This window comes from Rutilus rutilus, assembly GCF_951802725.1.
Source record: "Rutilus rutilus genome assembly, chromosome: 15".
NCBI classification, from domain to species: domain Eukaryota; kingdom Metazoa; phylum Chordata; class Actinopteri; order Cypriniformes; family Leuciscidae; genus Rutilus; species Rutilus rutilus.
Genome location: NC_140220.1, coordinates 6,579,244 through 6,600,166, shown reverse-complemented (window position 1 = coordinate 6,600,166; position 20,923 = coordinate 6,579,244). Strand labels below are relative to the sequence as shown.

The 20,923-nt window shown below is 39.5% G+C and overlaps 3 protein-coding genes across 6 annotated transcripts in view; 1 reads left to right on the top strand and 2 right to left on the bottom strand.

The window, feature by feature from the left end:
* The window catches only part of mmut (methylmalonyl CoA mutase), a 32,695-nt gene extending 32,096 nt beyond the window's left edge, over positions 1-599 (bottom strand). Inside the window, exon 1 of one of the 4 annotated variants that reach the window (XM_084431555.1) lies at positions 538-599. The gene's annotated coding sequence lies outside the window, so the exon portion shown is untranslated. Of the gene's footprint in view, positions 1-39; positions 303-537 lie in introns of those variants that run through there. The other 3 variants (XM_084431552.1, XM_084431553.1, XM_084431554.1) reach the window with 3 other exon arrangements.
* Positions 600-1,072: 473 nt separating this feature from the next.
* fkbp1b (FKBP prolyl isomerase 1B) lies at positions 1,073-15,446 on the bottom strand. Its single transcript, XM_084431867.1, has 4 exons — positions 15,308-15,446; positions 12,375-12,422; positions 1,902-2,014; positions 1,073-1,833 (listed from the first exon to the last, which is right to left on the bottom strand). The coding sequence occupies exons 1-4, from the start codon at positions 15,342-15,344 to the stop codon at positions 1,705-1,707; spliced, it is 327 nt and encodes a 108-aa protein (XP_084287993.1). The 5' UTR covers positions 15,345-15,446; the 3' UTR covers positions 1,073-1,704.
* On the top strand, positions 15,431-20,836 carry wdcp (WD repeat and coiled coil containing). The gene is made up of 4 exons (XM_084431864.1): positions 15,431-15,907; positions 16,585-18,741; positions 19,728-19,848; positions 20,325-20,836. Exons 2-4 carry the CDS (start codon positions 16,813-16,815, stop codon positions 20,495-20,497), a joined length of 2,223 nt encoding a protein of 740 aa, XP_084287990.1. The 5' UTR covers positions 15,431-15,907; positions 16,585-16,812; the 3' UTR covers positions 20,498-20,836.
* The last annotated feature ends 87 nt before the right edge of the window (positions 20,837-20,923 follow it).

Below are 20,923 nucleotides of genomic sequence, written 5' to 3'. Positions count from 1 at the left end.
GCCACTTTCACTATTATCCATTAAAGTTTGCAAACTCACAGGCCTATTTAGATTATACCGTTTGGAGCCTTGGCATACTAACAATAATTGATCATCTAGGACCGACAAAATAACACTTAAATGCAAGCGGTGACCTTATAATGTTGTAAAACAGAACATTTAATAGCAAACCAAAAGCTATTTCTGACCTTGCGTTCTTCTATTTACCAGACACTGATGATGACACGCTGACAGGCGTATTGCGCTCCAGCCAATCACATTTAACAACAAACCAGATTCAGCCAATCAGCATCAACTCTGACCCGGATGTGCACTGTATAACTTCACGGATGATATTGAGGCTTTGAATCAAAGGTTCCGTTTAGTGTTTTTAAAAAATATTTGATTTTTTTTAGGATAAGACCCTGCAAAATTACAGTTATAGGTAGAGTATAGCTAGTGTAGTATAGTTTAGTTTTGTATAGTGAGATACGTCACCGTGTCGCCGGTTATTATTTTGACGGCCTTACAATCGTTACATAGATATAAATAACTTACGTAAGCCACAATTGATTGCTTCAGAAACGTCGGTGCGCCCGCCATCTTGGAACGGTCATCATGTCGTGTTAGCTGACGCCTTCGTCTAGCTTTATTATTTGTTAGTTTAGCAAAATCATCTGCTTAAGTCTATTGCAGATGTAGATAGTCATACTATATGTCTAACTGCGGTTGCAGACGCACAGTCAACTTGTGTTTTTACCGGTCCAATATGGCAGCCCAATGGAATATATCTATGCAATCGTTATGTCACCTTAATTCCAGCAGATGGTGACATATGCCAAGTTACGCTACAGGTTTGCACAATTATTTGTAATTATTACAATTCATAACGACTGATAATTTCGCAAAAGATTTAATCTTTTTCAGCCAATTTAATTAGTATTATATTAAAGAAGAACATTAGCTTGAAAAATGAATGTTTAATGTAAAATGTAATGTCTCGCCTCCAAGTTATGAAACACCAAATATTCTTATCTCCTGCACTCTCTTATCTTATACACAGTAGCAGAACAGATAATAATGCAGCATCATTACACTGTTCCAAGAGTTCAAATGTCTTTATTAAGAGCAAAGTTGATAAAACGTTCATTGAAGCCAAAGCACTCCATCGTACATATTCAGTTTGTTCCACGTATGAGACTTACAGCAAATATTTATAAGGGATGGATTTATATATAAAATATATAGTAAATACAGTAACATTATCCTTATATCACATGCATTCAGCAGGATATACTTTTATCAAAAGTGGCAATGCAGACAGTGGTTGTTAATGCCCCTCGGAATACAGAATTATAACCCATTATATCCTTCTGTAGAATACTAACCCTACTAAATTCAGTAAGGCGGTGGATTCAGTCTGGTACAAATTAAAATACTGATTTAATGATTCTATTGTATTCACATATTTTCAGGAAAATGTAGTATGAAAAAAATAAAATAAATACTGCATGTAGCAAAATGAAAACGAGATGCCAAAATAGTAAGGTCATGAGTAGAAAAGATTTAAAGTAACTAAACAGTGTCTACATATTGCATTTGTTGGCAAACAAACACAAAAGATGATGTCTAGAGTGTTTAGATGATGAAGGTTTTGTTGGTGGGGCGGGGACTAGTGTTTCTCCTTCTTCGTTTGAGGACTTCAGCCCTGTAGCAGCTAGGGGTTTACTCCAGTTTCAGCAGCTCCACATCAAATACAAGGGTGGCGTTGGGAGGAATGACACCAGGGTGTCCTGTGGCCCCGTAAGCCATATCTGGGGTGCAGGTGATCTTCGCCCGCTGACCCAAACTCATCTGAAATTAGGTAGAAATATTATAGTACATGAGCAAACCAAACTTGAATCGTCATCAGACTCAAATACCTGTGCAACTCCTTCCTCCCAGCCCTTGATGACTTCCTGTCGGCCGATCTTGAATTTGAAGGGCTTGTTTCTGTCTCGTGACGAGTCAAACTTCTTTCCGTTCTGCAGCATCCCTGCAATTTAATAGCATACAATTAAAATACACAATTATCATCATTAGAGCGAACTCATTTATTTTATTTTTTTCTGAAGAAAAAAAGAGAAACACTCAGTTCAGAGTGTTCTGGGTGGTTCCCTAAAAACGTTTACTGTTCATAACGCAAAAATCTAATCCTAAGATTAAGGAGAAAATGCTGCCACATCTAAACAGACGAGCAGTTGACGAAGAAACGAGCACGATTGCAGTTCCCAGGCTCACAGGAGACAGTAATTGCAGCCTTGGACCAAGAGCTCAACAGATACCATCAGTACAACATCCTCAAGCGTCCATTTAACTGCAGATTCAGACTGTGCAACATGGTGGAAAAAAAAACTGACAGCCCAACACTGGTCCCAAAACAACAGCTGGTGAAACAGACTGTCCACATCAACCATCCGCCACCTGTGGAGTGCCCACACAAACAGATCCAATAATCCCAGCTGTTTGTACTGATGTCATACCCAATAATACCCAGTGACAACTAGATTTTTTACATTTTTCTCAAGCAACTTTTGCACAAGCCGTGAAGCTATGGGGTTCTAGGGGGTAGTTAGGGTGTTGCTAGAGTCTTCTGGATGTTTTTAGAGTATTGCTAGGGTGTTCTGGATGTTTCTTGGGTGTTGCTATGGTCTTCTGGATGTTTTAGAGTATTGCTAGGGTGTTCTGGATGTTTCTAGGGTGTTGCTAGGGTCTTCTGGGTGGTTTTTAGGGTGTTGCTAGGGTGCTCTTGGTGGTTGTTATGGTGTTGCCAGGTGGTTGCTAATGTGTTCTAGATAGTTGTTAGGGTGTTGCTAGGCTGCTCTTGCTGGTTGTTATGGTATTGCTAGAGTCTTCTGGGTGGTTTTAGAGTATTGTTAGGGTGTTCTGGATGTTTCTATGGTGTTGCTAGGGTCTTCTGGGTGTTTTTAGGTGGTTGCTAATGTGTTCTAGGTAGTTGTTAGGGTGTTGCTACTAGAGTGTTCTGGATGTTTTAGAGTATTGCTAGTGTGTTCTGAATGTTTCTATGGTGTTGCTAGGGTCTTCTGGGTGGTTTATAGGGTGTTGCTATGTGGTTGCTAATGTGTTCTAGATAGTTGTTAGGGTGTTGCTAGGCTGCTCTTGCTGGTTGTTATGGTATTGCTAGAGTCTTCTGGGTGGTTTTAGAGTATTGTTAGGGTGTTCTGAATGTTTATATGGTGTTGCTAGGGTCTTCTGGGTAGTTTTTAGGGTGTTGCTAGGGTGCTCTTGGTGGTTGTTAGGGTGTTGCTACTAGAGTGTTCTGGATGTTTTAGAGTATTGCTAGTGTGTTCTGAAGGTTTCTATGGAGTTGCTAGGGTCTTCTGGGTGGTTTTTAGGGTGTTGCTAGGGTGTTCTTGGTGGTTGTTATTGTTAGGGTGTTGCTAGGGTGTTCTGCATGTTTTTAGGGTGCTGCTACGGTATTCTGGGTGTTTTTTAGGTGTTTCTAGGTGGCTGTTAATGTGTTCTGGTTGGTTGTTAGGATGTCGCTAGGTGGCTGCTATAGGGTGGTCTGGATGTTTTTAGGGTGTACTGGGTGGCCCCAGAAGTCTGTGTGATATTCTGGTCTCCAGACATGCCTTAAGTTTCTATTTAAATGTAAGTCTATAGATTTTTTTTTCTTCTTTACATTTCATTTTGTGCCATGTAAGAATCCAAAAGTTAATCCTTTAGAAAATAAGAGAAAATTTGTAATAAAGAGGTCGATGCTAAATTCATTTTTCTTTAGTTAACTCCTTCAGGATGTCTTCAGGCATTAAAATCAGGCATGGTCCACTAACACACAGCTGACCCATCAGAAGGAGCGCTTCTGTGCATATCAAAATCTCCTGTGGAATCTGAGCTCTTGTGATCTAAATGGACAAAAAGAATGAAATATGAAACACTGGCCTAATTCAACAGATTATTCAGCCGGCCACCCAAGTAGGTCACCTTTTGCCTCCGTCTATATCAAAGGAAGAAAAAGAGAGAGGAAGATACACACAGAAACACTCTGGTCCTCCATTATTATAGTATAAGCATGCATATAAGAATAGGTCTTTAGTCATAAAGGCCAAATGTAAAATAAAGCGTAATAAAAGATTGTAATATTTAGCAACAAAAGCTGCCTAGTTTTGGCAGATGCACAGTACTTAAGAATTGTAAAAAAAAAAAAAATAATGAAATAAAATTCAATAAAATTGAAAATAATCTTTAACTAAAACATTAATTATGAATTAATTATATAATACGATGATTAATATGAATCAGTATAATTAAATTAAAAAATATATTTCTATTGTTTTTAACCACCTTTAATTCATTTATTGATGGCAAATCACCAATTAAAAAAAATATATATACCTTAATAAAAAAACTCTAACCTATTATACCTATTATAATAAATCCAAACCTAAATCTAATCTAAATCTTAAAATAAAATTATTTTCATATGAAATATTTCATATTTTTCAAACATTTTTTACAAACAATAAGGCTTTATTGGCTATAATAAGGCTAATTATTAGAACATTTATATGGTTACAAAACATTTTCCAAATGTTCCAAGTGGTTTCCCCCTTTTTTAACAGCAAAAAATAAACACTATAACATGGGGAGTCTGTCTGACACACCATTAGAAGCATTCATTTCAGTTTCATCCATGCTGAGGGAGATATAAAGGTTCCTTCTGCTGAGAGATGGTTCTCTTACAGTACAGTAAAGTATTAGCTTTCACTCCCCCTTGAATTTCACTGGGACTTCCAGGAAGCTCTCTGCGCCAAGATATCTGCAGAGTGGGCTCCATTCCAAAACCAGACAGTATATTATCATAGAAACCTGTTCTACTACAAGGACAAACTAAACCATATTTATGAATGAACTTAACTGACTGAAGTTATCCAGCGTTGCTCTATCAAACCTTTAGAACTTGTATCAATCTGTACAATTACCATTTATAAACGCGATTTTTATATTTTCAGAATGTGAATAGTGCTTGCCCGAGCAAAGGTTTTAGGATGTTGTTAAATTGTTCCTATAGGGTGTACTGTTATAATTGTCTCCTCCATCTCTTCTCTTCTCTGATGATGTGTTTAGCGGCATGAGGGCGGGGCAACCTGTCACTCATGAGATCGACCAATAGCAAACCACAACCATCCAAACAATTCCCCATGGACAAATCAAGTTCCACCCAACATTTTTCTCTTTCAAAAAGCTATTTCACTTGGATATATGTCACAATAGAAAAGAAAAAACCATTGCATCTAACGTAGAACATGTGTTAAATGTTCAAACACCAAGGACCATGTTGGAAATAAGTGTTCACACTTTAACATGTTGTCTGTCAAATCCCAAATAAATCAAATCAAATCAAAAATTGCAACTTCCGTTTCATGCCGACTTTAACAGAGAGATTTTAATGTCAATAGCTTTACAAACCCAGGATCGTTACAAGTCACAGAATATGTCGCAGCTTGTAATTTACAGCTCCACTGATTACAATCAGCGGTCATGTTGGCTGGGATCTTTTCTGTGCCCGATGGATGTAGACAAGCAGATGTGAACCTGATTTACTGACGGCTTTCAGTGAAAAAACCCCCTAAAGTCAATCTTGGATCCTGAACCTGTGCGTGAGAGATCGGTGGGAAAGAGTGTGACGGCGGAGGCCAGGATGGTTATTTTTACCTCAGCTTACAGTATCTCTGTCTACCCGAGCTGGCAGTCGGTTTCTCTCAGTCAGCGTCAAATGTAATCAGATGCACACGCTACCTGAATGCACCTGCCTCCTATAGATTTGTTGGCACATTTCAACTCAAAAACATGTCAGCAGAAAACCACGTGGCATGAAAAACTCATCAAACAAGAGCATTCCTGCGGAAACATCAGATGCAGAGAGAGAAAGCTAAAACAGTGCTTTCAAATGGTGCTGGATGATGAAGTCAAACAATACTTGGTATTTCAATAGAATGATGGTGTTAATAAATATTAATGCTCCTATTTTAATCCTTAGCTGTTGATATTAAAAATGCAGCTGACTTCTGATAAATTATCTCAACGTCAAAAAACAGCACACATACATATATGCATATACATATAAGACATCACTTTTTAGTGCCAAGTCTACATTTATTTGATTCAAAATACAGTAAAAACAGTAAAATTGTGAAATATTATTACAAATTAAAATAACTGTTTTCTGTTTTAATATATTCAAAAATGTAATTTATTCCTGTGATGCAAAGCTGAATTTTCCAGTCTTTAGTGTCACATGATCCTTCAGAAATCATTCTAACATGCTGATTTGATGCTCAAGAAACATGATTGTTATAATCAATTTTTAAAGCATGTTTTTGTGGAAACCATGAAACGTTTTTTTAAGGATAGTTCAAAAGAACATCATTTTATTTTAAATAGAATTTTTTTTGTAACAGTATAAAAGTCTTTAATGCCAGCTCTGATCAATTTAATGCATCTTTGCGGAATAAAAGTATTAATTTCTTTCAAAGAAGAAAATCTTACTGACGTTTAAAAGGTGCCCGTCTTCATTTTGTCCAATACTCTCCACACTTACTCAGTCTCATATTACAGGCTGCTGAGTGGTGACCTGTACAACTCATTCCCAGAACTTGAAACCCTGGCTGCATCCCAATTTCCAGACTATCCATACGATACAGAATGCCAGAATATGCCAGCATCTAGAATCATAGTTTAGTTGGAAAAAGGAAAGCCAAATGTGTCCGGATGATATAATATTTCCAGATGGGATTCAAAGCCTATTTTTCAAATATGATTACTATACAAGCTCTTGCACTACGGATGAAAAACTATTTGCTGCGGATAAGACCAAAAATGTAACATTTATTGTACAAACAGAGCAGCTTGGACAATAAAACATCTGCAAAACATCTTTGTGATCCATGCAATAAAGTAGGTTTTCAGTGCTGGGTATTTCTTACAAATTCATTACATGATGAAAATTGTAGTTACTAACATAATCTATTACATTGCATTTTAGGTAACTACTTTTTGATTACTTTTGACCTTACTTTTTGCATTTTATCAGATAGATTTGAATGGGATAATCTTGTTTTTAAATAATATAAATGTATTATTCCTTTAAAAAAGGTTAAAGCATTGAACTGTGGCTCGAACATATAAAGAAGGGAATATACCCATAATAATTGCACATGACATCACTACTTTACTGCCTCTGAATGCCTGGGAACTGGACACCTATAGTGGGTTTCTCTTTATTACCATTACAGTGCTCTCCTAGTGCCACCACCAATCACATGGGTGTCTCTTCAGAACATATTTATACATCGTGTTGCCATTGTTATTAATAGAGCCGCCAGTCACGAGAGATCTGATGGCTTCCTGTGCTCTAATAATAAACCCCAGGGGACCCAGCGGGACTGGGCTAATTGATTTGTTCTGCCCGCCTGGGTCAGAGAATAGTAGGTGTGCAACGGGGTGGGGGTCTCTGCTAATTCAGGCATGAGCCCATAATAAAATCCATCCCGTTTCACTTGGCCATGACTGCTGATAATAAACGACCTGTCCAGATAACATGGAATGTTCTCAGAACGTTCTCAGCAAGGTTCTCTCAAAGTTGTGAACAAACATTAATAGAACGTTTGTTCAAAGATATTCAGTTTTTAAGAGACCTTTCAGAATTAACATCCTCATAATGTTTGCAAAATTATAAAATGAAATGTTCCCTACTTCCCTTCCATTTACACCCATATAACCAAGGTTTTTTTTTTTTTTTAACTGATGTTTTCAACATGGATAATAGAAATGTTTCTTGAGCAGCAAATCATCATATTAGAAAGATTTCTGGAGGATCATGTGACACTGAAGACTGGAGTAATGATGCTGAAAATTCAGCTTTGATGTGACAGGAATAAATGACAGTTTAACATATATTAAAATTGAAAACAGTTATTTTAAATTGTAATAATATTTCACAATATTACTGCTTTTCCTCTATTTTTGATCAAATAAATGCAGCCTTGACGAGCATCAGAGAATTCTTTCGGAAACATTAAAAATCTTACAGACTCCAAACTTTTAAAAGGCTGTGTAAATGACCTTTATTCTGAGATAAAACAAAGCGTGCGGTTCCGAGTTTGTCGTCTGTTTTGAGCATTCGCTCATTCTCCGTGCGCTCTGTCTTGTGTGAGCATGCTGTTTCGAGTTTGCACGGGCCGTACGCTCTTCTGCCCGGGTAAAACAGGACGGTTTGTTTTGTCTTGTGTTTTCTTTCATGTCATGTTTTGTGTGAACACGAGGCTTATGAGTGTGCTCATTACTAGCTAGCTGTGTGTTCCTGTTCTTGTTCTGTTTGAGCACATGGCTTCTGTTGTGATTGTGTTCGCTGGCCACATTTTTTTCATGTTTGGTGTGAGCACATGGCTTGTCATGTTTGTTTCTTTGGCCATTTTCTCTCCTGTCTATTGTCTTAACCCCACCTATCTTTGTTATCCGATTATTATTTCAGTTGCCCCGCCTGCTCTCCCTCGTTACCTGCCTTGTTTGCTTCCTATTTTTTCTGTTTGTGTTTGTTGTCTTAGGCTGGGACACACTAGACGATTTTCATGTCTTAAAGGTGCAGTCTGTAAGAATGACAACTAGTGGTCGAAATAGGTACTTCAGTCCAATTCAGAATATCGGAGATCGTCATTTCTCCCGCCACCTGCTCCTCAGACTGGATGGTGCGCACATGGGTTGCCAGATTGAGCTCACGCAACAGGAACAGGCGCAATGGACAATGAAAAGTGGCTAATTGGCAACGTGCAGTATCACAGAGCAAAACAATAACAAACATCCCAGCCTGGAAACACACATTTCAAAGTAAAATAACTGGCTGTAGAAGTGTTTTTCAGAGAAACGAGTGTGTGAACTTAGCATGCTTCCTCAATATATGCAAACATATTATGGTATTTCTATGCTTTAGTAGAGTGAAAAAGTTACATACAGCACCTTTAACCGATTTTAAAACCGTGGGAGACCACAGACATAAGGGCAGTTTTAAAATTTAGCATTTTAATCCTTCGAATACACAAACTCTGAGATTCGTCCGGACAACGAGACCACACACCTAGCGACTGTAGTAACTTTTTCACAGTGAGAGGAGATCTCAAGGAGACTCGCGAGATCAAACGTGACTTGAGAAGAAAATAAATAGAGGAAGATCAACGTCGTCAGCTGGTTCTCCTGGAGTGAGTTTTGTAAGAAAAACAAAGGAGAATAAAAGAATATGGGTGATCTTCTTACTCAATAGCCGCCTGTCCACTGGCGGACCAAACGCGGGCGTGCTAGTGCGTGCCAGGGCCAGTTTCCACTGTCACTTCCGGGGGCTTGATCGAGTCTCGCCGGGGCTTCCTCTGGGCCAACGGCCAGGGTTTTCTGGCCCGCCGAATACCTTGGTCCAAAGCGGGCCAGCTCGGGCTAGAGGAGTGGTTACGAACAGAGGCGGGGTTTACCTAGTCTGGAGACGGCAGCGCCGGATGATTCTGTCAGCTTTAAAGACCTCAAAACTCACTTTCATGTTTAAATGCCTTCTGTTTTTTGATCCGATGTGGATTCTGATCACCGTATACGGTAGAAATATGCAAAAGACCATACACACTAACCATTACCATAGTAAACATATGAATGCTTGAAGAGATCAGACAAATCATAATGGCTATCACAATAATGTTTTTATTTTATCTGTCAGTAGCCTACTCTTTATACCGGACTATCATAAAATAAACCTTTTTTTTTTCGGGAGCTTCCTCTGTTTCTCTGACTGAAAATATAACTAGCCTACGGAGAGAGTGCTAAAGCTCCTCGGGTCGAATTTTTTGGTGGCATATTTGTAGAAATGATCATTCTTTCTAAATATGATGTAAACATGTCCTGTAACTACCAAATAAACAGAAACAGCCTTGACTGAATAAGTAAGTGTGTCCTCTTTCTTTTGTGAAATAGACCATTAGTGTGACTAATGTGCAATTTTGACACAAATTGATTCATTATGATCAATGTATCACTTTTTACTGTAAACCTGTGATAAAACATCGATGCTTGGGTTTTAAATATTCAAGTAAACCACAAAAATGCCAGCAAAGCAAAACGGTCGCTTTTATCATGTTTGTTTTGCGATCACGCTGTTTCCAGTGACTTCTTTCTGATTAGTTTTCTGATAAAACTTCCATTTGTTGGTGAAATGATGGGTTTGTGTGACGTTGTTCCAGAGAGGCGTGTTACGGGCGTGTTTTAGTGAAGCTCTGCAGCGCTTCTGGCCCGACAGTGGAAACGCAGCAGATTTTGGGCCCGGTGCTACTGGCCCGAGGCTATTAGCCCGGCACGGCCCGTTTAAAGCCCTGGCTCGCACTGGCCCGACAGTGGAAACGTGGCTAATACTCCACTTTCGTGGCATGATTGTAGCTGCCAAGTTTAGAAGCACACAACATCCGGTTGGTGAAGCTTACTCACTCTCATTGGATATCGCATGTATCACGTCAGAGGCAGACCCATCAAGAGTTTGATATTTACGATTTGGGATCATGTGGGCTCAGATGCGATCGGGAGCAGTAAAATAAACGTAATGACACCACAAAAACGCTTGCGACTAGGGCTGGGTATCGAGTTAGATACTTTTTAGGCACACAGCGAATTGCCTCGATACCATCGAGTATCAAAAAATCTCTTGTTGTTTGAAAAAACAAAAAAGTCAACAAACAGAAAAAATAAAACCAAAGGTAATGTAACCTAATCTTGTTAAAACAGATTTCATAAAATTGGTTTCGGAAAAAGTGTCGTTCAGGAACCGGCATCGAAGTCAAGGTATCGGTATCAACAAATTTTGAACGATGCCCTATTAGCGACAAGAATCGAATCTGGCCACGCCCCCTCGATCGATTGGGGGTGCAAATTGGGCTCAAAATTGGGCTTAAATTCTTTAAGTGTGTGGCCAGCCTTACATTCCTTGTGTCCTGATCCCATGTTGTGTCCTGCTACCGAGTCTTATCCTGCCAAGTCAAGCTGACTGGTCCTGTTTTCCCCTATGGGGTAGTTTTTGTCTTATTTTTTATTTAACAAATAAAAGCTAATTCATCTGCATCTCTGAGTCCTTGTCTCATCCTTTACCTCAACCCTGACAAAACCTTTGTCATAAGTGAGTATTTACCATGCAGCATTATAGTCAATGTCTCAGTGTAACAACACCAATCATTCATCACAGCAGAGGCTGATTACTCTGATTTACATGAAAAGAAGCTTTTATAGTCTTATACAGACTTTGTTGTGTCATCTTAAGTGACAGTCGGTCACAAAGCTTTTCTTTTAGTCACCCATTTGCATTGCTTTGATTTAATTCTCTGATATGAGCTAATCAAAAATAAACAAATAAATGGACTAGAAAACGCTTTCTGTTGCTTATGGCATCGGACCCCAAATTTCAATTTTTTTTTTTTTTTTTTTTATCTGGTCACTGCAGACAGATTTTAAATTCGAAATCTTAAGCCCAAACTTTCCTCCTGCTCCGAATCTCCAATCATTTGCCCTATTGATTTTTGTCCATTTCATCCAAGAAGAGTGTGGCTGAATAGTGATGACTTGCCTGTCTCTGTATCTGGTTCACTCCAGGGCTCGAGGGCTCGAGGGCTCTCAGCAAAGGCCCTGCAGTGCTATATTAAGTGCTGCAGAAGGGCTGTATTGACGTCTGCAGTGAGTCTGACCCTGTTTGCTGCTCTGAGTGATAATGATCTCACAGTCAGAGCTGCCTGAATCTAGCTCAATATAACACTGAGAGTTCGCTCTCAAACTGTTTACATCAATCCTAGAGCAGATCCCTTTGAAAAGACAGGAAAGAATCATATTTTTGTCTATTTTTGGCAGTATTAAAAATATTCAGTAAGAAATATCAATTTTGTCCTACAGAGACAAAAATAATCACTAAAGGTTGAAACGTTTGGATTCTATACGATTTTTTGTCGTATTATCGGCAACGGTATGAACATAATGAGTGGAAAAGGCATTGATTTTCTGATCCAGTTGGCAACGTACTGTGTGTCATGCACAATAGTTCAAGCAATAATTATAAGGGCTTATTATGTAGTTAGAGACCAAGCAATTCAATACAGGGAAAGAACTGCAATACTTATCAAGTTCTACCTGTGTTTTCAAAGAGAATGGGATATTCACTGGGATACCCGAGAGGAAAGAAAACATTAAACCAGAGGAGACAGAATGTTGTTATCGACATCCTGTTTCCCGTCTGTCTGAGCTGGTCGTCTGCAGGGCGCTCCAGTCGTCTGAGCGAAACCCCAACAAACAACATATGTGAACATTTACAACAGCAGATAGTTTACCTATGTAATGCACAACGCATGTCTGTCCTTTCTTCGGAAAAGTTCTTCCTGTGAAGAAAGAAGAGAATGAGACAGTTAGTGCAGAGAATCATAACATGTGAACCTTATATATACCGCAATATCCACTGGCACCGTCACAGTCTGGTGATGAAGAAGCTTTTTCAACTTGTAATAATGTTCTCAGTTCATTAACTCCTAGTTAAGACGACACCCCCGCTGACTGTTCACTGATCGTCTGATGTGTACTGCACATAAAAATGGCAAGAGCTGACTCAAATATCCAGGTCCAGTCTTATTGGCTGGCTGACACACAGCTTCAAGACTCACGTCTTAATCAGGCAACAGGGTAACAAGGGTTACCAGGAAACTGTATGTACAATGATCACTTCTAAGGCTTTTAACAGATTTACTGTATTTCGTTTTGTCCCCTTAGCAGCTTTTTATGGCCAAGAACAACCCAAACAGGAAGAAAGGTCTGATTGGCATGAAACCAACCACAGTTTCTGATTAGCATTAGCTGCGTTCGAAAATCGCATACTCTCTTGACTAGGTACTTATTTTGAATAATAATAATTAGCTACTTCACGACCGTTAATGTTCTATATAGTATGAGTGTGTGTAGTATGAATGTAATCCAGACCAGACGTACTTCGCCATGTTGTCATTATTATATGACCTACAAGCATCAGTTGCGTCGCTTCACTGTCATTCATAAATCCTCTACCATGGCCTCATGGGATAGTAAAGTGTCTATCACATGCACACTGAAAGTTGTAGGTCATCTGGGGACTTTTTGCCTGCTGTAAATTCAGGCATGCTTCTTTAGTCACATGCTTCTTTTCACCTACTATATGCAATTTTGGATGCAACCAGAGTTTGTCTAAAATAGATACACAAATAATAGACCACAGTGGAAAAAACTTAAATAGTTCAAATAATTGTGGAAATAGCTTCATTTAATCCACAAACCCTAAAGGGATCAATAAAAACGCTTATAAATCCATGAGCAGCTCCTACAGTCATGAGACTTGGGTATGGTCTTCATCTGCAGACCAGGGCAGATCAGAAAAAGTGTGTGTGTGTGTGTGTGTGTGTGTGTGGTGGAGGTGGTGTCTGATTAATGTGTGGGAGCTGGACAGGAATGTGAGCCACATGACAGCAGGCTGGTGGGGGTCAGATAGGATGTCAGTCGAGAGCGTCCCACAGACGCAAGCGACCAGAGCAGAGCAAGAAAAATAAAAGCGCCATTACGCCGCATTCATTCCTGACACTGGTGACCCCGGTAGGCAGTTCTTGAGTTTGATGACTTGTGCCAAGAATTTTACGACTGAAAGGTGTCAAAATCATATGAGCTCATGGTCACTCCAGCACTTATTTACAGCTTCTATTGATCATTTCATAATAATGCTCATTATTATGACTCACTGGCCTCCTATTGGTCCATATAAACTTATAAATGAATAATCAGACTCTCACCCCCAAATTCTGAGTATAAAAAAACATAAACACAAATGTAATCATTTTAAGCATATAGGCATGTTGAGTGTTACAAGAGTGTCACTTCTCTGATGTTTTTAGCCAAAGTGACTTAAATACAGTAAAGTAATAGTCCAATAAAATAACTTGGGGTAAAAAGTCTATAATTTAAAATCATAGACTGGATTTACCTTTGATGTTTTCTTGGTGCAATATTGGCAAGCTTTATATAAAATAAATAAATGATATAGATAGCCTACAGTGTCACATGAAATGATATGCATATATATATATGGATGTTATTTTGGATGTTATTTATATATATATATATATATATATATATATATATATATATATATATTTATATATATATAATTTATCAAAAGTGACAGTTAAGACTTTTAGGTTGTTACAAATAAATATACTTGGTTCTTTTGAACTTTCTATTAGATTACAAGATTACAATTAAGGAACTATCATCATATTAGAATGATTTCTAAAGGATCATGAGACACTGAAGACTGGAATAATGATGGAAATTCAGAAGAAAAAAAAAAGACATTTTAAATATAGGAAAATTTGTTTTAATCATATTTCATAATATTACTATTTTACTGCATTTTCGTTCAAATAAATGCAGCCTTGGTGAGCATAAAAATCTTACAGACCCCACATTTTTTAGTGGTTTGTATGCAATGAAGTAATGTGTGGTCCCAATGCTTTTAGTTATACTCTATATCTGTTTGGCCAATCAGATACAAGATATACATCCATATATAAATGTCAACAATTCTGAATTGTGCCAATGAAAGTGGCATTAAAGTGGCGGTCAGTTTGTGTGCCACTGCCACCTGCAAACAGGTAATGCAACAAGTGGCACACATAACAGCACCTTACTGTGCCGTTAGACCAGACCAGCAGAGACTCTGCCAACTGTGCCAAATTATCTTGCAAACCCCCCCTCGGATTAACATCAAAGCTCATGTCTAGCCAGGGCAAGAATGCTGCCATTTGAGACATACACGTTCAACAGCATCTACCAGCATTTCATCAGCAAAATCATTCTACAAGCATGTTGTAGAGGAAATCCTGAAGGCACATTTCTGACAGAGCAGTGAGGAATCATAATGAGAAGAGTGTTTGAGTTGGCACGCATGGCACATTATTCTGCTGGGCACAGACACTCGATAAATCCCTGACTCGACAGTGAGCGGAAACATCCTCATCATAGCGATGAGTATTTCATTGAATCTGTATTAGTGTTGACTTCTTTACGCAAATAATATGCAATGAAAATTCAAGAATGTTAAAAGATTATGTAATTAGAGCGACAGAATGTTCCCGAAATTCCGCTTTTACGGCTACAATGTACCAAAACAACATTCGAATTCGCCAGTCGTTCTAGATAGAACGTTTGGGAATTTGAAATTCGAACTTATTAGATCATAGCATCTTACCGTCTCCAGGAGATATTGTTTCAATCTCAACACCCATTCTGTTCGCGCGGATAGTTCCTACAGTAGTGAGAGAGAGAGAGACAGAGTGAGAGACTACAGCGCTACTGCACTCCGCCCACTGTCATATCAGCTTAACTGTATGCGCGAATCGCGATGGTCAACCCGTGGTGAAATATAATATTGGGCAACATTCCGCTCTGATGACCTCTATTTTTATGAGATTCTGGAATAGTGTGCTGTGTGTAACATCCATTAACGACACTTGTAAAATAGGTAATTTTTTTATGTTGTATATATTGCAGTTCTAAATGTACATTGACTTTGTTTGTTTGAAGTTTGGTAATAATAAAATATGTGTGAACTAGTCTAGCCCTTTAAAACGAATTGTTTAAAATAATCGATTCGTGGAAATGAATCAGACTTCCTATCGCGAGTTTGAACGTGTGTGAACTACAACTCCCAGAATGCCCGAGTTAGTCTCTTTCCGTTTGTCCATGACTTCAAATGTCTCCGCGGGGAAATGCGGTCACTGTTCAGGTTTACGTGATTTTCTCTCTGTGGAGTTGCCATGGTTTCCGCAGGGTTGTCAATATCATTATGGTATGTTTTTTATATTACCATCTGAAAATGCTGGTTTGCTATTTATCTTGTATGTGTCCTCTTATTTTCAGGATTGTTCTAGATCTTCTTCACATGCTAGCATGTGGGATTGTGGCAATGCATGTGAATAAAATAGTTTCGCGAACGCACCTTACAGAGAAATTAGACGATAACTTAACTTAGTTGTTTTTGCGAATGATAATTATTGTTATTACTCTAAAGTTAAAGTTTAAACAATGTAATAAGCTTTTAGAATATTTTTGTGGTCTAACTATGGTTAACATGGCAACTTTTAGTAAGGAGTTGTTATTTTGTAGCATTGATGTCCAATGTTTAAAGTGAAATTTATGTGATTCTTCTCAGTCTTAGATCATGTCTGGTGTGGTAAACAGACTTCCCATTACAAATATTAACCAGTTTTTTTTTTTTTTTTTTACTACAAGTAGCATTAACTAATTAATTATTGATCGATTGATTACAATGCTGGCTAATTCAAAGCCACCACAGTTTTATTGTAGTTATAATATCTGTAGTGTAGTAACTTACCATTGTAATGTTTTTTTTTTTTTTGTAAGTGGCTGTTTTTGATATCAGCATACATTTTCCAAAGTGATATTTCTGTGATGTTCAGTCTTTGCATATAAGTCTTGTCTTACATATATTTTTGTGTATTTCAGGCCTGGGTCAGAAAAAAAAGACGTAGCATCCAAACCTCCGAGGGTTTTATGACGTCGGGGTTCGTGTCAGCCTAATCTGGTCATCCTTGAGTGGAGCCTCACTCGGGCCAATAGGATTAGAGAGTGAGGGAAGAGGCTTTACCTATTCTTGGAGTATGTGATGGCAGTCTTCTCATACTGAAGCACAGAGTTACATCTATCGCTCAATTCTCAAAAACCCTTTCCTGTATGACCAGGAACATTATTTTCCTTTCCATTGGAGAAACTGAGCCAAGCATGGAGCTAGGAAAAGCCAAACTTCTTAGAACGGGGTTAAACACCCTGCACCAAGCCATTCACCCTGTGCACGGAATAGCCTGGACGGACGGTAAGCAGGTCTGTCTCACGTCGTTGTATTCTGTTGACGGTGAGCCCAAATTTGGTGACACCAATGTCATTGGACAATTCGAACATGTCTTGGGACTCTTCTGGGGGCCGTTGTGCTGCTCCGGGTCCCCGGCGTTGCTTGCCGTGCAGCATAAGAAGCACATCACGGTCTGGCAACTTCAGCTGAGCGCTTCGGAGCAAAACAAACTCCTGTGCACGCAGACCTGCGAAATGAGCGAGCCGTTCCCACTGCTGTCCCAAGGATGTGTCTGGCATCCTAAAATGGACATCTTAGCTGTTTTGACTAAGCGGGACGCCTCGGTTTTGTTTACTGTGCGGGTCGATAATCGTCGTGTGAAGGCCGACATAAAGGGCAGCGGTCTGATCCACTGTGCCTGCTGGACTAAGGACGGAACCCGCCTTGTGGTCGCCATCGGTAGCGCATTGCACTCTTACATTTGGAACGACATCCAAAAAAGCCTGGTGGCGTGTTCCTTCTGCCCTGTTTTCGATATAGGTGGGTATATCTGCGCCATCGAGTCCACCGACGAGGCTCAAGTGGCTGTGGCGACTGAACTCCCGCTTGATAAAATTTGCGGGCTCAATGCGGGCATCGCCTTCGACTTACCGAATGAGTCAGAGGCATCGACTTGTCGCCCTTCTCCTGTTTTGACAGTGGATGCAGACTATTATTTGGACTCTAGACGGAGATCATGTGATTCTGAACGCCCGGGACACGCCTCTTCATCCGGACCCATGGATCTAACGCACATTCTCGCCAAACACAGGAAATCAGACCCGAGCCCTCTCATTCACTTGAGGCGGCGGGATCATTTGTCGGGAACTGGTCAGGACTCTTCGCATTTGATTCTAGTAACGTACGAACGCAAGGTCACCACTACAAGGAAGGTCAGCATCCCTGGCATCTTGGTCCCTGACATCATTGCCTTCGATCCGAGCGGGAGCACGATGGCCGTGGCTTCGAACACGTGCAACATGATCCTGGTTTACTGTATCACGGATTCTTCCATGCCCAACGTGCAACAGATCCAGCTGCAAAAGAACGAGAGGCCCAAAGGGGTGTGCTTTTTCACCAACAAGATGTTGCTCTTTATGATTGGCCGGCAGAAGTCCAATGATCCCGCTTTCCTCCCCTCCTCCAACACGGACAAGTACATCTTGAGGCTAATAGCCAAGGAGCTGGTATTCGACGAGGAAGGTGCCACCCCAGTGGTTCCCAAGTCCGATCCGCCAAGCCAACATCATGGGATTAGACGTCATTCTGAGAACTTCTCTAAAGAGGACCGTCTGTCAATTAAGGATCTAATTCTTCCCGGAGGCTCTGTATTTGTTTCGCCATCCAGTCAGAAAAAACTAATCGAGGAGGTACGCAGCTCAGATTTGAGCCCCGTGGCAAGCTCCGTCGACTTCTCGGATAGAGCGTCCAGTTCCTCTTCCATTACTCTAGAAAACTACGACATGGATCACATCAGCCGCATGGCCACGCTCGCCGTAGCCGGTCAGGCCTGCCGGGACTCCAGTCGGCCGTGTTCGCCCAGGTACGAGGCCTCGGAAAAAATGTACTCCGACGGCACTCCACCAAAGAACAGCTTTCAGTCCAAAGAGAGCAACCTGGAGCAGCTGACGCAGAACATGGAGAGGATTTTCACCCGATTTGCTGACCTCCAGCAGTGCCTCTCAGAAATCAGAGACTTCACCCAGAACGGCAAGAAGATCGCATGCAGTTATCCGTCCGCTTATGAACCGCAATACGTGCACATTACGTGTCAGGTATGAAATGCTTTTCTTTTCAAGCGTACAGTGGAGGCTAGACTTAAGCAAGGAAAGTGTGCAGTCTTCTGGAGTAGAAAAGTGCTCGTTTTATTTGTTCGATTTAATTGCGTACAGAATTCTATTTGCGGCATTGCATTGAAAAAAAAAACATCTTAATCTCAATATGCAAATTCTCTCAAACAAAAATATGCTGCATATTGTGTGAATAGGTTTAATACCAATCATTTATTTTAATATTAAATGTAATATTATATTATGATTATATTACTCAATTTAACAACACTATAAATTATAAATATAATTTATAAATCATATAAATCGTAATTAATATAAATAATAACAACACTGATTATTATTTCTAATCATTTCCATTACAATAATTAAACAAATTAAATGCAAACATTACAATATAAGAGCACAGGCCTTGTCCAACCACATGATTGTCAACCATTTTCAATTTGTCATTTTATTATTATTGATTAGTTGCGTTAGTTTTATCCATTTTTATGCATTTATGATTGGTTCTTAGCAGACTTCTGTTTGTTGAATTTATCAGTAGAGTTTCTTCATTTTCCAAAGCTGAAGATCCACTTTATGAGTCAAGTCAGGACAAATATCCTCTACCATTAGAGAACCTTCTTAGACGTAGACACACTGTTAATGTTATTTTTAATAAATACACCACAAAATAAATGATTACTTGATTAAATGATTTGCTTCTGGTCCAAGACTCCACAAAGCCCATTTTACTCTTAGTCGGACCATCAGGCATTGTAAAGCATCACGCACGCCAACTCTGTTGTCAGTACAACCCTTTGTCAGCAGATGTCAGATTGAAGTGATTCTGTTGACCTAGGCATAACTTGTCTTAGGAGAATCATCACTTAATCCGTGACCACATGACCAGGTCTGTTATGAATGACGCTCCCTCAAAGTGACTCATGGTGTTCATCGATTGCACTTTGTATTTGTGTTATCTCCAGAAACAGCTGTCTGAGAATGTGTACACGGATGAGAGAAGGGCGCTGCTGCTGTGTGGGGGGCGGATCTGCCTGCGGATGGTGCAGGAACTCTTCGGCCTGACCGTCGTGGAGATGATGCATGGTACGTCTGGATGACAGAGAGACCATGCAAAATGCTGATTCCACCAACTTGATCAATATGAGACATTATCTCATATTATAGACGTTCAATAAGTCAAGATCAATATTATTGCGTTGACAAGCTGACTTTTTGCATGAAAAAGTGGTTGCAACCATTGCACACTGAACGTTTGTGAGATCTGCGCGTTGACATTTCAGACAGATTTGCTCTTTTCAGCAATGAGCAGATGGGATCTATTAATGAGGCTGTGCAATGCACCGAATCCTTTGTTGAAGACAGATTGTTCAAGTGCTTTGGCTTCGTTTAATTGTCAATGACTAAAATAGGAAGTGATTAGGTGGTGCAATCGGATTTGAGGGTTTAAGGTTGAATCAGCTTACAGCCTTTTGTGCTGCGCTGATGTCTGCTCGAACCACTGTCACTTATGCTGAGACTGCAAATGAATGTGCAGAAATGACTTTTTCTTCTTCTCACAGGTCCCATGTGGATTGTCCTGGTGGCTGATGCAGATGGTTTCGTCCCGCTCACGTTTAAACACAAGGACGAGCTCACGATCAGGAACGCCAGAAGGAAATCTCCTGCAAGACCCCTGAATGGCACAGATGAATATCTCCCTGATAGTCCACTGTCTCCCAATGCAGAAAAATGAAACCCATATCATTGCCAGAGGACTTTTTAGAACGATTTTTTTATAATATTTGTCTTTTGTTAGCTGGATGTTTGTGGCTAACACAGGAATATTCCAAAATTTGGAATTCAGGGAAAATGTCTTGCTGACGTGTTCGCCTCTTTGATATTTAATGAATGATGGTAGATTTGTGTAGCGTGAGAGTTGTCAAGGGCAGAACTTTTGTTTTGTTCGTTTATTTTTCAGAAGAAATACTTGAGTGCCTGCTTGATTATTTTTGCTAAAAATAGTTTATATTTTGCTCCATACAACAAAATGAAGATATATGTAATGTGTTATTAAAACTCATAGTGAAACTTTATAGTGATTGTGTTCTGTAAACCACGCATGCATATGAACCACACAATAACACCTTAATACCTTTTTGCATAACCTGATTATTATTTA